The 16,214-nt window shown below is 53.0% G+C and overlaps 6 protein-coding genes across 6 annotated transcripts; 5 read left to right on the top strand and 1 right to left on the bottom strand.

Annotated features, from left to right (window-relative positions):
* Window positions 1-1,008: 1,008 nt before the first annotated feature.
* MRS44_012818 (uncharacterized protein) lies at window positions 1,009-2,531 on the top strand (the record flags this gene model as incomplete). Its single annotated transcript, XM_065618926.1, has 6 exons — window positions 1,009-1,213; window positions 1,263-1,316; window positions 1,369-1,442; window positions 1,491-1,867; window positions 1,920-2,015; window positions 2,063-2,531. The coding sequence occupies 6 exons, from the start codon at window positions 1,009-1,011 to the stop codon at window positions 2,529-2,531; spliced, it is 1,275 nt and encodes a 424-aa protein (XP_065474998.1).
* A 1,280-nt stretch (window positions 2,532-3,811) lies between these two features.
* MRS44_012817 (uncharacterized protein) lies at window positions 3,812-4,346 on the top strand (the record flags this gene model as incomplete). Its single annotated transcript, XM_046277548.2, has 2 exons — window positions 3,812-3,890; window positions 3,946-4,346. 2 exons carry the CDS (start codon window positions 3,812-3,814, stop codon window positions 4,344-4,346), a joined length of 480 nt encoding a protein of 159 aa, XP_046126606.1.
* A 2,203-nt stretch (window positions 4,347-6,549) lies between these two features.
* MRS44_012816 (uncharacterized protein) lies at window positions 6,550-9,283 on the top strand (the record flags this gene model as incomplete). The annotated part of the gene is made up of 2 exons (XM_065618925.1): window positions 6,550-9,009; window positions 9,191-9,283. The coding sequence occupies 2 exons, from the start codon at window positions 6,550-6,552 to the stop codon at window positions 9,281-9,283; spliced, it is 2,553 nt and encodes an 850-aa protein (XP_065474997.1).
* Window positions 9,284-10,670: 1,387 nt separating this feature from the next.
* Window positions 10,671-11,337, top strand: MRS44_012815 (uncharacterized protein; the record flags this gene model as incomplete). The annotated part of the gene is made up of 2 exons (XM_046267790.2): window positions 10,671-10,724; window positions 10,774-11,337. The coding sequence occupies 2 exons, from the start codon at window positions 10,671-10,673 to the stop codon at window positions 11,335-11,337; spliced, it is 618 nt and encodes a 205-aa protein (XP_046126608.2).
* A 718-nt stretch (window positions 11,338-12,055) lies between these two features.
* Window positions 12,056-13,699, bottom strand: MRS44_012814 (uncharacterized protein; the record flags this gene model as incomplete). The annotated part of the gene is made up of 1 exon (XM_046277549.2): window positions 12,056-13,699. One exon carries the CDS (start codon window positions 13,697-13,699, stop codon window positions 12,056-12,058), a length of 1,644 nt encoding a protein of 547 aa, XP_046126609.2.
* A 1,213-nt stretch (window positions 13,700-14,912) lies between these two features.
* MRS44_012813 (uncharacterized protein) lies at window positions 14,913-16,187 on the top strand (the record flags this gene model as incomplete). Its single annotated transcript, XM_046277550.2, has 1 exon — window positions 14,913-16,187. One exon carries the CDS (start codon window positions 14,913-14,915, stop codon window positions 16,185-16,187), a length of 1,275 nt encoding a protein of 424 aa, XP_046126610.2.
* Window positions 16,188-16,214: the final 27 nt, after the last annotated feature.

The following is a 16,214-nucleotide window of genomic DNA, read 5'->3' as shown; positions in this document are numbered from 1 at the left end:
GGATCTGACTATTTGAAGCTACAATCGCTGTTCTGTCCTGTGTTCTTGGGCAAAGATTTCAGCCGGTAATGTCCACTCATATAAAGTACTGTAGCTGAAACGAAACCATGCGCTGTCTTGTCAACCGTGCGCGTCGTATGCAAAGTCCGAGTCATGGATCTGGTGGAGATGTTGGCTGTCCCGACCCGACCCCTGCAAATGCATTTGTTGATTGTGGGTTGCCGTCATATTGTTTGAGAAGGGGATGAAAGATGAAGAAAACTAACGATGGAGCTCTCTAAGAGTGAAGTTGAAGCTGCGAGGGTATCACCAACTGATCCTCAACGCCCACCATATTGATCCTTCGAAAGATAATCAGATCTTAAACTCAAAGATGCATCTGACATCTGACGATAAAACCACCAAATTCTCCACTCCCCGCAATCGGAAAGCCCCCGAAAGGACGCCATCCCGCATGGGAACGCCATCCCAGCCGCTGATCCCCATCACCATCACATCAGTGGAGACCTTCCTCTCGGGCATCCCCTTGCGGACTCCGTCTCACGACTGCATCCTGCAGCGTGTCCCAGGGCAGTGGATGGTCCGTACCTCGTGCGGATGGATAAGGCTGATGCTGGATTGTGGAAACAAAAGTGGTCTTGGAGGATTGAAGGATTGTTTCGTGGGCTTAACGGGGAGATGGCTTAAGAGTAGGAGTCCCCAAGTTGTTGGGTCTGTTTAGCTGCTGGTTCTCTTCTTGTTTTGATGCTTCTTTGCTTGCTTTTGGAAAAAGCGTTCATTAAGTTGATTGTCCTTTCCTCTTTTCGGTTCGAGTTTGCGGTGTTGAATCACTCACCTGGTGAGATTGTGTTTCATCAGAGCCGATTTGCGAAGCGTTCTTGAATCCGACGACGTTGGCATTAATACGAAACGAGAAGCAATACCGGCATCTGCAAAAAAGAAACGAGCTTCATCGATCACCCAGCCTGCATAAGACACTGGCAACTGGGTACGGCAGAAGAAACCATCATGCCAGAGTTCCCAGTCGTCCACGGCGTCACAGTGGCAGTCGCACCGCCGGATGATTACGATGTCGATTTTGAGCACCCGAAACAGCGGCATGAGATCGAGTCATATGTGATATCGGGTCTCGGCATGGCGATAGCGGCTCTTTTCTTCTTGCAGTTCATGTACGTCAAGTTGGGGCTTCTTCGGAAAGCGGATGGAGAGACAGGTATGTGCCCCTTTGGTTGCTTTCTGGGATATGTGCTGAGTGTGGGTAGCATGCCTTATTCTCGCGTGGTTATCCTCCATCGCGGTTCAAGCCGTGGCTCTTCGTAAGTACCCGTATGGCATCGTCTAAGCGTTCATGGTATTGACTCTCAGAAGGATCGTATTATTTGGGGTTGATGGGAGTGCACGCATGGGAACTTTCGCTGGATGACTACATCTTTGGGAGCAAGGTGAGTTGCGCCACTTGGCCAACATGAATGAATCGCTAACGATATCAGTTCATGGTCATCTCGCCGATTCTCTATGCAATCTGCACTGGCGCTTCCAAGATGTCGCTGATCCTCTTCTACCGCAAGCTCTCACCACAACGTTGGTGGAAGTGGAGCGTGTACTTTGTGCTCTTCCTTGTGGCCGGGTACAACATCTCCATCTTCTTCGCCATAATCTTTGGCTGCCAACCCTTCAACAAGCACTGGGATGTGAGGGTGACTGAGGGGAGCTGCGTGAATCGACCGGCCATCTACATCTGCACTGCAGCGCTTGGCATCGCGTCGGATCTCTTGTTGTTGGTGATGCCGATGCCCATGATCATGCGCTTGCAGATGCCACCGAGGCAAAAGGCTGGATTGGATCTGCTATTTGGGATTGGATCTGCGTGAGTACTTGACAAGACAATATGAGTTGAAGTATCATTAACTGAGACACAGCACACTTGTGACGTCGGTTGTTCGGCTGATACTCTTGATGCCGATTCTCACCACCACAGACACGACCTGGGTTATCTCCAGCGCCGTGGTCTGGATGTAAGTCCTCCGTACCCTGAGAAAGATAGCGGCTGACAGAATTGCAGCTATGTTGAAGCCAACCTTCTTGTGATATGCGCATCATTAACAACTCTCCGACGGTTCTTCATTCACGTGGCTCCCAGGCTCATTGGCGAACGAGGGTCGTCGGCTGGATATGCAGTAAGCGGCAGCAAAGGAACGCGAGGGCACCCGTTCCGGACGATCGGAAGCGTCGCAAACAAAGGAAAAGTCGACAAATACGGAATAGACATTGAAGAAGCCGGCTTCGACTTGAAGACGATTGGACAGGCCGAACCAACAGAGACCGAGGTCAAGGCCTATGAAACAGGTGCTCAGCCGCAGAAGATGATCAAGCACCTTCGACGACAAGAGTCCATCAACAAATTTGGAGACGCTGCATCTGAAACGCGGCTTTGGGATCCACGCAAGGACAGTGATGAGGGTGACCGGGCGATTGTTCAGACAACGACTGTGACGGTCGTGTATGAAGATCGGGGTAAAAGAGGCCTCTGAGGCATTGGCGGGATGGTTAGGGCGTTTGGATAGACGGGATACACGAGTAGCTGATTGCTTTTTAGTGATTTATTTTGAAGCCTGGCGACAGGGTTAATTTGATATCCTTTGGGCTTGTGTTCGTTGGTCCGGAGGCCTTCGAGGCCGTTCGCGCGAAACGTTGGGTCCAGTGGTTGCTAACCAGCAAAGCACGGAAGCGCCAAGGGATCCATTGGATGGATCTCAGGCCGCAAGACCCGAGGCCGACCATGAAACGAGTTTCCACTGTCGTCGTCACAGTCTGTGAAAGAACCACTGGAGCCAAGGCCACAAAACCAGGATGAACCCTTCGACGCTAAAAATGGGTTGGCTACCGTACGGCTTTCAGCTGCCGAGCCAAGGCTGTGTTCGCATTTTCAGTTTCACGGCAAACGCGCAAGCTTCAATTGGGGAATCGGAGGCGACGGAACCAAAAGCGTCGTCGCGTCGGGCGGCTCGTCGTCGTCAGGAGATGATGATTGATTTGATGGCTGAGGAATGCTGAGACCTCGTGTTCGGATTCAAGCTTCTTGGTATCATAAGATTTTTTGAGCCCCAAAGTTCTTCAGCGGGGAGTTCTTTAGCACTGAAAGCTGCCCCGGAGAGTTTCCTGCCGAGTTAAACTGAGTCACGCCCCAGCCACGCAGCATGACCTCATCTGCCAAGGCTTCACTGGAGCACACCAAAAACGTCAGAAGATGGGCAAATCTCGAGCACAACACGTCATTCGCGCGACGCCACGCTCTGCCATTCTTGCCCATCACCACCCAATCTGCCGTGACAAGAAGCTCTCGAACCGGGAATTCAGCCATTCAGCGTCGTCGTCATCGGAGGGATCCTCGCTCCACCTCTCTTTCTTTCACACCCACTCGCTGCTTGTGTGAATGCATTTGGTTGGTCGACGACGCTCTTGGAAGGGTTCAAGCCGGACTTGATGACTGCCGACCAAGAGCGAATGCGCTATTCCGTGGGCTTGTCCTGACGTATCGACTTTTCTTGTCCGGTAGGGCTGGGCTGGCCTCGTTTCCTTGAATGGGCTGGGCCACCTGACAGAGTTCCGTCATTGCTACAGTGAAGTCACTGCCATCACGCCGAAGCTGCCGTCTTCTTAAAGTGCTACCTTCGCTCCTCTTGTTGCTACTCATCTAGATTTCTCTTTCCTCAACCCCGACCTGAATCTTGCAGTGCTCGCCTCCGGAGACCCAATCTCAATTCTAGACAAGCTTAATTCCTACACCTAAAGCCCGACAATAACCGTCGCCATGTCTATGGGAATCATCACCATTATCCACGCCGTCCTGGCAATTTTCCTCATTATTGAGCTTGGTCTGACGGCATATGGTAAGTCCGAACTGTGGGCTCCCTCACAACCATCACCACGCTAACTCTTGCCCAGTTGTCGACATCACCAACCCTCGCGGCTGGGGCGATACTCCCTCGTCGTTTGCCTTTATGCTCTTCAACTCGGTCTGGTCCATCATCATCCTGTTCTACCTGGCCCTGACGCCCCTCTTCGCCTCCCGCCTCTACCACAGCGTCGCCGCCCTCGGCCTGCTCGCCATCACCACCATCTTCTGGTTTGCCGGCTCCATCGCCATGGCTGCCAAGATTGGCGTCCCCGACTGCCACGGTTGGACCCCCTGCCAGTCCGCCCAGGCTGCCGTCGCCTTTGGCTTCTTCATTTGGGCTATCTTTACTGGCTTGACTGTCATGGAGGGCTTGGCTTACATGCGATCCCGGGGCCATGCGGCCCACGCGGACACCACCAAGCCCGGCATGAACCACTACGGTGCTTGAGCGATGTGTGAGAAGCAACAACTTGGTGTGACAGAATGACGGTGGTAATGGTTTCCTATGCCTCCTCGTCTCTTGTATGATTTTTGAACGTTATGCGAAACGGCCGGAAGATACCCTTCAGGACTGACAAACGCGTTGGAACGCGTCAACATTTATTTGGGTGTTTCTTGTGTATTACGCAATAGTAGATTGCCGTCAGTCTGTTAATAAAAGATGAATCACTTTTCTCAATTGTTGTTAAGTGAATGGGTGTAAGCCAGTGGTATTGGTGGCTTGGTCTCGCACTGATTCACACAATGCGTGTGACGTCGCCATGGATAAGCGGAGTGTTTCGTTGACGTTTCTGAATTAATTACCGAGGTCACTCTCTACCTGGCCAAGATATGTCTTTGACTATTTTATCAAGTGCGTGCTGGTTGAACTGATAATCAGCAACTTGTGCTTGTTCTTGTTGCGATGATGTAATTTTGGGCCATGTGCCAGATGATCACCCACACACTTCATGGCTAACGGCGTGGCATGGACACTTCCATCTCGATTGTCAATATCGCAAAGCTCCGTCTCAGGAATCTAGAACAATCACTTCTGGCTGTCAAAGAAATGGCATAGTAAATTATTACTATCAGTATCAGCACTTCGATAGGTTCAATGCTGCGCCGCTCATCACATGCACCAAGTCAGACTTGGACCCCTACCGCGCGGCGCGGTGGCTGATTCACATTGGAGGAGATCAATGCCGCACATTATCCCGAAGTTGACTCTCCTCCTTAATGATCTTCGAGATGGTTATTCCGTGTCTCAATTATTGAACCTTCGTTCTGGCCCGCGGTCTGATGGGAGACTTGTGTCTAGTTAGTGCAAGCGTCCTGATAAGCACCGTTCGGTCCCCGCGGGCCAGACCCTGGAGGCCCCCAGACATGGGGGGCTCTTAGTGATTTGTGTCGCTCATGACAAACCGCAACGGGTGAGCATCTCGCTCCACTTGACATTCTCCCCGTTATCTGTTGATCGCTCACTTCCCCAAGATTCGAAAAAGAAAGGCGGGCCACCCACTCAGGGGGCTCACGCTCTCCGGTTCGGCACGATGCTACCATCCCGTCGCGTTAGCCCAATTTGAGAATTACCTTTTGGTGATACTGTTCGCTGCTCTTTATATGAGTCCGTCTCATTCAAGGGTAATCGTAGTAGTGCTGTCATCCTTATCAGCAGGCCGGCACAGAGATATCGCAAAGTTCCGGGATGCTTTCCAGGGTCTGAGGCAGACCATCCTTATCAACACGCATGCCAATTACGGAGATGGTCATTCTTTTTTGCCAGGTCAACATGGAGAGACGGGATAGAACCGTAAGGGTTCTATCTAAATGGCGAGCATGTCCTTGTCCTGGGCTGTGGATCTTTTCGTCTGGAATCGTCCTTACCTTGACAAGTCCCACTGCTTCTTCACCTGGCGATGTGAGGGTGAAACTTGGACTACAACACCAAAGCTCACTCTCTAGTCAAAGCTCCCGAGCTTGACTCTCGATCGACATTGAAGTGGACCGGCCTTGACTTTATTCACGATACATCGTGCCCAAGAGAGCAGGGCCCCTTGACAGTCTGGCATCAACACCCTCCAGACCCGGCCCTCCGGCACAGAAACAAGCTTCGGCCCTGACCCCGAACGAAGCCAAAAAGCTACGACCAGACTTTGCCTTTTGCGCTAACGAAAAAGCTGCGATCCTCGTGGGCTCAAGGGCTCTAACCAAGCTCCCGGTGTAGCGGGCGCAACTGACGTCGGGGCATCCAGTTAACGGCCTCGGATGTGCGCTCTTGCGCCCGGTGTATAAGAACTCTGAGGGGGGACCATCTAGGGCTCGACCGCGGTCCAGCGAAAGGCGTCTGACGGTATTTTGCATCTTCAGAGTCAATTACCTGAGTCGAGCCAGTTGAATTGACTAATCTCCTAACTCCGTCCGATGTTGGTTCCTCTGGGCCAGTCTACTCATCGTCGTGGTCTGCATCTTGAACCTGTCTGACAACTTTCGACCTCTCTTTTCCCACGGCAGCGAGCGTCATTCTTACCACTGAGCCCGAGAAAGGCCCTTTACATCTAATCGCCATTTTTAATGTTTGACGCGAAGCATTGCCATCATCTCATCCATGATCGATACTATCCGAAAACTACAACTACACCCTCGATCCGAATCGACGCCACACCAAAGACATGTCTGGACGGAGCGCGATCGCGCGCAAAAAGGTCACCGCGACCAAACAGAAACAAAATGAGAGCACCAGTCGTCCTCGATCTACAACCACGGTCTCCAGCAATGATGACCTTCTCCCCGACTTCCCGATGCCGCCCATGGGCACGAGCGCCTCTTACCCGAGGTATGCCAACCAGGTGCCGCAGATTCAAATTGGCGAGCCATCACCGGGAATCCGAGGAGGCTGGAACCCACCGGAAAGCCCAATGATGAGGGGGGACACGAGGCGAGACGTACACATGAGCAATCTGATTACTTCATCAGATGCCTGGCCGCAGAGGAGAGCTACACTACCAGAGCCGAGGATAGAAGATGGAAGCGGCATCGAGAGGAGCGGACTACGAACGATTCTAGACAAGCGAAGCGACGATTTTCGAAAGGGACTTGCAAAGACGTTTGCCTTTCGCAAGAAGGATAAAGAGGGGGAAAGACGGGGGAGCAGTGATAGACCTCCGAGTGTCGCAAATACTTTACCGAGCACCACCTCAAGTCAAGAGGAGGGCCACACAAACGCCCAATACTCTCCGATGATGATACAAACGGCGCCTACACCGACACCGTATGCGTCTTCTCATCATCCCTTGCCTTCGCCGCCTAGTCCACAGACATTGCTGCCTCCTATCGGTCCACCTCCGACGACGAAGCTGCCTGCGATCCCACAACCACCATCCGCACCAGCGCCACAGATGAAGAGGTGGTTAGGCGGAGGACGCCCGGTTGGAAAGTGGAACAAACTCCGCAAAGATCCGGAGTTGTGGGATCCCAACGGGGATGTCCTCATCTTTCTCGGTCGCAAAGGCCAGAAGTTACCGAGCTTCCGTCTATCGTCACACATCATCGAGGGCACCGGGAGTCGCCCACTCATCACGATGTTGCGTGAAGGATCGACGGAAGAAGATATACCTCCACCTCTCTCACCAGGTGATGGATCTTACGGTGCAAATCTTGGTCGAGGTTTCGCCGATGAGCCACTTACACCACCCGCCTCTGAAGGCACCAGTATTGGGGATTTTGAAGGCCAAATCTCATATGAGATGTACTTCCCCCCTCCTCGAAACCTTGGCCGAATCGAAGAGCTTCGACACCAAATCACCACCCGCAACGTCTTCGCGATGCTATGCCATGCCTCAATCGTCGGTCTCTCCTTGCAACAGGCCCTTTCGGACCTTCATGTGCGCCTCGACACTTACATGCCCCCGTACAACGACAATGTTGGCCAAATAGTGCGATACATTCGCAGTCGCGCCCTAGACGATGTGAGATGTAGCCCTGCAACAGCAGTGTCGCTCCTCATCTGGGCGGAAGGAAAGGACGTGAGATGGGCGGACGGCTGGAGGCAGTGCTTCACGCATTGCACTGGCATGTTCCCGAGTGTCGAGATGTGTAAGGACTACAAGTCCCTGACACCGATCTCGAGAGCTCTTTTGGAGAAGGCAAGCCTAGAGATGCAAGACCGTGTTAACGCCGCGGAGGAACGTCTGGCTGGCTTCGAGTACGACGATATGTGGACGCACTACGGAGAAGCTGGCCAGGCGAGGGGTGCGGCCGAGAGACTCAGAGAAATGCTGTACTGCCACTATCAGCAAGTGTACGGATCCTGGCCACCTTCACCCCTGACACGATCCAGAAATCAGTCTGTTACTTCAGAGACCAGCACTGAAGAAGACACATGGCTCACACGCTCACTGGTGAGGGCGTTACAAAAGGATTTCGGCGCGTTGTACGATTTCCTCGTTAACCGGGATATTATCTGGGACGTCTCGGAGGCGCGATCGGGACGGAAGTGGATGATGATACCGGAGAATCGCAGCAGCATGTTTGAAGCAGACACTGATGAAGTGCCAATGACGGACATGTTGATCGAGTTTGACAACAAGCATCGGTTCCCACATATCCCGCATCCGTACCCTCTGCTCCCCGAGTCCATATCGCCGTTGGAAATGCCATCACGAGGGAAGAGGTCAGAGACCCCTAGTGGAGGCCGCATGGGAGCGCTGGAGAGAAGAGTGCAACTTGCTTACACGGAGAGCACAAACATCTTCAAGCTGGGAAGCGAGTTTGCGGCCAACAAGCTCGTTGAGGCGTTCCAACTGTTTGAGAAGAGTGGTCGGGCTGATGATGTAGATCCTGCGAGGGCGCGACGAGGTCGATGGGTGCTTATCTACGGAATCTTGCAGACGCTGGCGTCCGTCTCTGTGGATGACGAGATGGTGCTACACACTGATCGGGTCGAGTACCATCTGAGTCCAAGACTGGCGGGAGCGAGAATACCACCATGGAAGGGCGGAGAGGGTGATAGAATTGGACAAGGGGCGCACGAGAGGTCGTACTGCTGGGTCGCGGACGAGAAATGGGAGACAGATGAGGATGATGGACCGAGGGAGGTGCGGGGATGGAGAGGAACCGGGGCAGCGGGGGATGTGAGTCCGGTGCTGGGTGGGTCTCTTAGCCCGGGACCCGGGACACCGTTGGAGGAAAAGTCCGGACAGACGAGGAGGAAGAGAAGATAGGTAAATCAGTAATGCAGTGGTCCACGAATAGGCACAATGTCTGCATCCATATGGTGGACATTGAATTAATCACCCCACTATTAATTGATAGTTCGAGGAGGAACAGATCGTACCTGTTGATCACGTCTCCCAGCCACCGATTAACGACACCAAAGCTGCAGGTCTCCGCCAAGCAGGACCCTGAGCGATTATAGCTACGGAGTAGCCGTAAACGACCGTGGAGTTGCAGCTACCGAGATAAAAGGAGACTTACCCGCCTCCCGCATATTTCGATCCGATCTTCGTCTGTGTCCGAAACGAGCGGGACGGCCCAGGGAGTGTGCATTGCGCCTCGCCTGTTCCTGAGCTTTCTGTGCCTGGCTAGATGGATCTCGTGGGTATTGCCTAGCCACCTGGCTTTATGACACTGGCAGCCGAGACAACAAAGGACGCTATTGAGGCACAAGCAGGGGCCGAAAAGACGTGATTGACTGGATGGTTGGGGCGACCTTCTCGGCGACCCTTGAGGGCATTCTGAATCTCGTGTTTTGGTCGTCCAGCCAGCCTGTTTTTTTTTCTCTGGGCGATTTCTTTTTTGGGGAGCTTTTGGGGGTTTGTCCCGTTCCCCAACCCCACGATTTCTGATGACGTCGCAATTGAAGGAGGCCTGGAACATCTATCCTTACCCTCCCAGCATCTCGGTCTGTGTTCTTCCACCTTCTGTCTTGGGTATCAATTCTCATTGTCGCGTTATCGCACCAGACCCGTGTAGAGTGCTTGCATGGTTAGTGCCAAGCCCGACGTCATGTCCAAGAAGTCGGCACGGCCGGCAGGGAAACATGATTCTGACGAGATGGGGGAATGCCTTGATGAGCTATAAAAGTCTGGGGATGCCGAAACTGGGCATGAATCCATGTCTATGGAGGATAACCGGCTATAGCGGTTCATCCCAATTCAGGCTGCATTTTTCCTCGAATAAATTGGCTTTTTTTTTTTTCTTTTCTTCCTTGGACTTTCTGCATGAAACCCCAACCTACCAATTCTACGCCCAAGACTACCTCGCGTGGAAAAAGAGAAGCTAAAGCTGACCAAGGCCCTGAAGAAGCTGACAAGGAACACGCCAACGGGTCGCCCAACCACTAAAAAACCAGAATCGCAGGGGTGTGCTTGACAAGGGCCATCCCCCCTCCTCGTGGACCTGCGCCATCCTTTTCCAAGCCCAACCACCTCACAAACCAAGGATCCCAGATGCAAAGGCAATTGGCGTGTGTGGGATGGATGGGATTGGAAGCTTGGAACCGAACTGAGGTTATTTGTGTGTGCTACAAAAAAGACGTCTCTTCCGCACCCTCCATCATTTTTCCTCTCCTCCATTATCATCCATTCAACGACAATATAAGTTGCCATCACATTGGGCATTGACAGCGACTCGTTCTTCTCTGCTGCCACCCTTCTCCCGTCCGCCTCGTGTAAGTCGTCGCACACGTCATCGGCTATTGTCGCAAACTCCCCGCTTCTGCGACTTTTGGGCGCAAATCCCCATCACCACCCTCATCGTCGCATAGTCGCATAGCAGAGACAACACCACCAAAATGTTCTTCGCGCTGCTGTTCGTCTTCTTTCGGGTCCTTCAGATCGTCACTCTGGTTAGTACTCCGCTCTAATCTCGACTTTCCATCGCTAACAATACCTTAGATCCCCTGCATGGGCATGCTCGCCTGGTTCGTCAATGGTTTCGTCGAGCAAAACGCTCTCACTCCCGACTCCATCCTGATCCTCTTCATCGTCTCGGTGCTCGCTCTTGCCTGGGCCCTCTTCACCCTCTTCAGCTACCACCGCTCCTCCACCAACGCCCACTTTGTCGCTTTCGTCGACATCCTCTTCTTCGGTGCCTTCATCGCTGCCGTCTACTACCTGCGCTATGTCCGCTACACAGACTGTGTGAGCATCCGCCGCGCCGAGGACTGGGATGTCACTGTGGGCGATGTCCGTGTCATTGGACCCAGCTACAACCTTGTCAACAACAAGCCCTGCTCTATGCTCAAGGCTTGCTGGGCCTTTGGCATCATGAACATCATCTTCTTCTTCACCACTGCTGTCGTCGCTTTTATGCATGGCGGCCACATGAGCGCCTACGACCGCAGCCACAGCAGCCGCCGCTCCTACCACTCCAGCCGCCACAGCCACCGAAGCAGCCGATCTCGCTCTGGCTCTCGCTACAGCGGCAGCCGCCCTCACTCTCGTCGTGTCTACGTCTAAGCGGCTCAGTCGAGTATCTGAACCAAAACTATCCAAAAATACATGGAGCTGAGCTAGTCAGAGACAAATTCCTCGGCTGTCACCCACTCTCCGCATATACGACTACCCCAATATCACAATACCCAACCTAATGACCATGCGATGATCGCATCCCCACGAGCTTTTATTTGTCTCGAGAGACGATAGATGCCCATGCACGACAGATGTCCCATGGGCCATGAGCCCTACTCCCTCCCCATAATGACGAGGTTGTACGGCGGACGAAAAACGGAACGAGCTGAAGAACTGATGTAATGATGGCCAAAAGATTGGTCTCACGCCTTATGACGCCGCTAGAAGAATTTCCTATACTCAAAGGATTTGGATGGATGGATCTACGACCAACATGTCTGAATGTTGATGATTTCCTTGTCTTTACTTATTACGAAGCCCGCGAAGGTCTGCTTCCTTCGGATTTCCTTGCACATGTTGAACGCTTTATGGCGAAGGCTTGGATTGGTATGGTAAGTGAGGAGTGAATGCCCTGGAGGCTGCTCCCAGTCATGATTCTCTTGTATATAGCACGACTCAGTATTTCACGAGTCAACTTATGAGCAAAATTTACAAATTTGAATGAAATGAGAATAGATTGGACTCAATCCCCGTGGTCTCTTTTCCCATGCCAAACGCCATATGCCAGAAACTGGTATCGCCAGATATGAACAAGTCCGGATTGCCTTTAATGGCGACCTCCCTCGCCAACCTGATACCCTCTCGCGATCCCACTTCTGCCTTCTTCAATAAGGGTACTCGCTTCGTTGTCAAAGTCACCACCCAGACCCTGCCATGTGCGCCCCGATCGGAGGAATTCTGCACCTGGACTCGCGACACCGTTGATGCTCACCAATTCACCCACTGAGTGTTTGACGAGGGCTTCTGTTTGATGAGATGTCCCATTTGCGTCACCGTTGGCTGTTATAGCACCTGCGACGGCTGAGGGATTCTTGCGAACTGGTAGTCGCATTGGCCGACTCGAAGAAATGAGTCTTCCAGTGCGGAGGTCGAATTCAGGTGGTGCAGACTCTTCGCCTTCAACGCCACCAGGGACATCGTCGAATTGATCCTCCTCCGCGACGTCATCCTCATGGCCATTAGCTTGAGGCGTATCTTCCTCTGCGGGAGCAGGCTTGTCATCCAACTTCAGCTTCTCAATACCTCCCCACCATTCTCCTCCCCAGACTCGCTCCTCCTCACTCATCAGGGCGACTTCTAGCTCGAATGGTGTGATAACAGGCCGCCAGTATCCAGTATCATCCTCAATAAGACCGCTCTCCCAACATCCGACAACGACCCAGCCTTCGACCTCTGCAAAGTTTGCGAGTTTCGCAGGGTTGAGTTTGCCCACGACGACAGTATAGCTTTTCTTGTCCGCACGGGCAATCTTTTCGCGGATAAGATTGATGGAGGTGAGGTAATTGGCGACCGAGAGTGTGTTGACAAGGATACCGATGACGCCGGCGGACGCGAGAGACAGAACCTTGGCGAAGCGGCGTCGCAGGAGACCAGCTGTGCGGAAGGTCGGGTTCTCGAGAGTCGGGGAGGGTGTGGAGAGGATGTGTAGGGACGCGAAGCGGGAGTGAAGGGCGAGAAGCAAGGCGGAGGGAGGATCGGAGATGTGGATAAGGGAGTAGGACTTCCAGTGTTCTTCATCGCTAACATCGGCGTCGGAAATGATCTTGCGGTTGGGAATGAGGGCCGCGGGGTTGTGTGTGACGGCTGTTGATACGACGTTGGCAAAGCCTCGTTTGTGGAGCAGAGATACGAGCTTGTCGACGTGGTTTTGATATGTGAGGTCCGCCATGACGACCAACTTTGACTCCTTGTCACTGAACTCCTTCTCCAGCTCGGCGAGCGTCGCATCGTAGTCGAGGTCATGGCTCGTATAGACGTATATCGCGGGGAGATGACTTGTTGGGCTAAGGCACGTGCGGCCATAGTGAACGACAACATGTGCAGATACATGCTCAGCCGCGATCTCGTCGACGCAGCAGGCGCTGTAGCTACTATCCGCGAGGATGTAGATCCTCCTCTCTCCCTTGCCCTTGTCCTCGGCCGAATCCTCGCGCTCATCCTGGGAAGCGAGTTCCTTCAACAGCGCCTCTACCACACGCGGTGCATCAACGAGCATGAAGTCTGGGAATTGTAGCCCTACACGCCGCCATCCTCCAGCGCGGATCTCTGTGGCCGTGCGAACGACCTCGTATGTGGAGCGTAGGGCATCGTCGGAAAGGGAGGATGTGGGGAGGGAATCGGCCGCAGGGATTTCGAGGATATGGTCGTCCGGGGTGGAGAGGACAGGGGGCGCGGAGAGCTCGGACGACATGACGGCAAGAGAGGAGAAGGTTTATGTCGGTGGTAGAGGATGGTGGAATTTTTTGTGGTTGTGGTGATGGCGATGGGAATATTTCATGGTGGGGTTGATGGATGGGTTGAGGAGAGCGGGTGTGAAGGCGGGGTGATGGTGCGAATTTCATTGACATATTGAACGCGGGGGGGGGGGGGGGGGGGTGGTACCAATTCTAGGTCGCGGAGTATTCCGAATATCTTGAACCTCTAGGCTGATTCGTGATATCCTACCCAGATGTTCGCACTTATGGCGATCTAATAGTGTTCAGCAGTCTCTCCAATTTGAGTTGTCAAGAATTTCAATAAAGATATTTGGATATTTGTTGCTCAAGGCGCCGTGTTAGTTAGGCTGGCCAGATGACGAGCGAATGAGACGACGAGCATTACAATCGCGACTGTCCCGCACTCGTAACGCTAGATCTCTTAGAAGCGCAGGGGAGGCTACCTAGCTCGAGTTCTTTTCCTGAGATGCCCCTATAAAACCACGCATATCTTTTCCTGTGGTATTCTGGTAGTCATGAGCGCTGACGATCATCTCTCTCTCAGGCATCAAGATGCCGGGCCGTGCCCTTTTGAAAAGTGCCCGTCGACTTGCGCCCGGCAAATGTTAGAGTGTGACCGAAGAAACCTTCTTCTGGAAGGAAGCCCGGAGCGACATTACTACGTCGTAGACACTTTGAAGCCTCAGTGGTAATGAATTCCGAATTAAGAGGATACATCCGCCTGATGACGACACCTCTGGGATCAGTGAGCCAACGGTCGCATGATTTCTCGTGCACTGTCTTTCACGCGAAGCTTACGCAATGAACAATAATCCCAACCTTCCCCACGGCCCCTGGAGAGCCGTTTTAAGAGAAGAAATTACACCAAACATATCGCGGGAGTGACTGTGGCCGTCAGGTCCCTTTGGACGGTGTTCGTGACCTATCCGAAATGGGCAATACGTATTCTGAGAAGGGAAATCAGTAAATGCACGGCTCAACTGCCGTTCGGGTTTAACGGGGGCTAGCGAACTATGGCGACACATGGCGACGCGCCCCTAACAAGTATTTGCGACTACTATTGTCGATGTGTTTGTGTAACAATTATATTTAATGACGATGTGTCCTTTATCCAAGATGCTCTGCGGTCGATAGATCTCCTCACCTATCGACCACTTCGCATTTTGGAGATAATAGCCAACAGTCACCATGGGCAATGAGACCCCAAGCCCCCACTTCCTCGAAGGCAAGACGATCATCGTGGCTGGAGGAGGTATTTCTGGATCGGCATTTGTCGTCGGGCTACGCAGACTTTGGAACCCCGCATGGAATCCGCCAAAAATCCTCATCTATGATCGCGACTCGCCAGAAATCACAGCTCAGCGCGAGGGCTACAGTCTGTCACTCACCGGTTACAACACATCAGGAGGGCTCCTCGCGCTGAGGAAGCTGGGGCTGCTCGATAGGATCATCGACAAGGCTGTTTCAGGGCTCGATGGAGCTGGTGCCTTTAAGATCTGGGCATCTGACTGGAAGGAGTACATTACCCTAAGGCATGAGCCTATCGAAGGTTTACCCTCCTCCAGCATACGAGTACCGCGAAAGGACGTCCGTCAAGCCATTCACGAAGCACTTAGGCCGAGCGACGCGGTTGAATGGAATACGCGGTGCGTCTCGGCCCACCGACTTGATAATGGACGAGTTCGGGTGCAGGTTGCGAGGAGGACGCAGGGTCAAGACACCGTTACAGACGAGGACTGCGATCTTCTCATTGCTGCAGATGGCGCCAGCAGTAAGCTTCGGGCCCTTTTAAGACCAGATGACAATCTCAACTTTGCCGGCGCCATTCTTCGAGGTGGCATATCGAGATTTGAGCACGATCCTCCTGCTCCGGTGGACAAAGACTGGGGTTTTATGCTGTCAGGAACCGGCATATCATGCTTCTTCTCTCCAGTTGACAAGAATAGCGTCTTCTGGGGTATTGGACATCTCGAAGCCACTCCAGTTCCGGTACTTGACCTGGGAAATTCAGAACAAGTCCAAGCTGTGATTGATCGGGGTCTTGAGCTGGGTGCTGCGTTGCAAGAGCCGTTTAGGACCATTGTCGCGCACACAGACCCAAAGACGGTTCTTTCACACAACGCACGAGACAAGCCTGCCTTTCCCCACGACAATATCGACGAGCTGCCCGTGGTATTTATTGGGGATAGCAACCACGCCGTGAGCCCATTTGCTGGGTATGGTGCCAACTTGGCACTGTGTGATTCCTGGGACTTGGCGGAACAGTTATCCAAGGGGCATTCGCTAAAAGAGGCTACCTCGGCATATGATAAGCTGGCGGTACCACGAGCGATGAAGATCCTTAAAGATTCACGGGCAAGATTGAAGAGTGGGCACAGCTCTGGGCTGCGATATTGGATACTGTGGCTGATGCTAATAGCGGGCAACTTTGTCAGATGGGTTCTAGGGAGAAAGGGAACTTAAACTTACCTAGGCGAGGAAGCGCTTGAC

Source organism: Fusarium solani (genome assembly GCF_023522795.1).
Source record: "Fusarium solani strain SB1 chromosome Unknown bctg00000008, whole genome shotgun sequence".
In the NCBI taxonomy this organism is placed as follows: Eukaryota; Fungi; Ascomycota; class Sordariomycetes; order Hypocreales; family Nectriaceae; genus Fusarium; species Fusarium solani.
The sequence above is the reverse complement of the archived record's forward strand: the minus strand, read 5'-3'. Positions and strand labels throughout refer to the sequence as shown.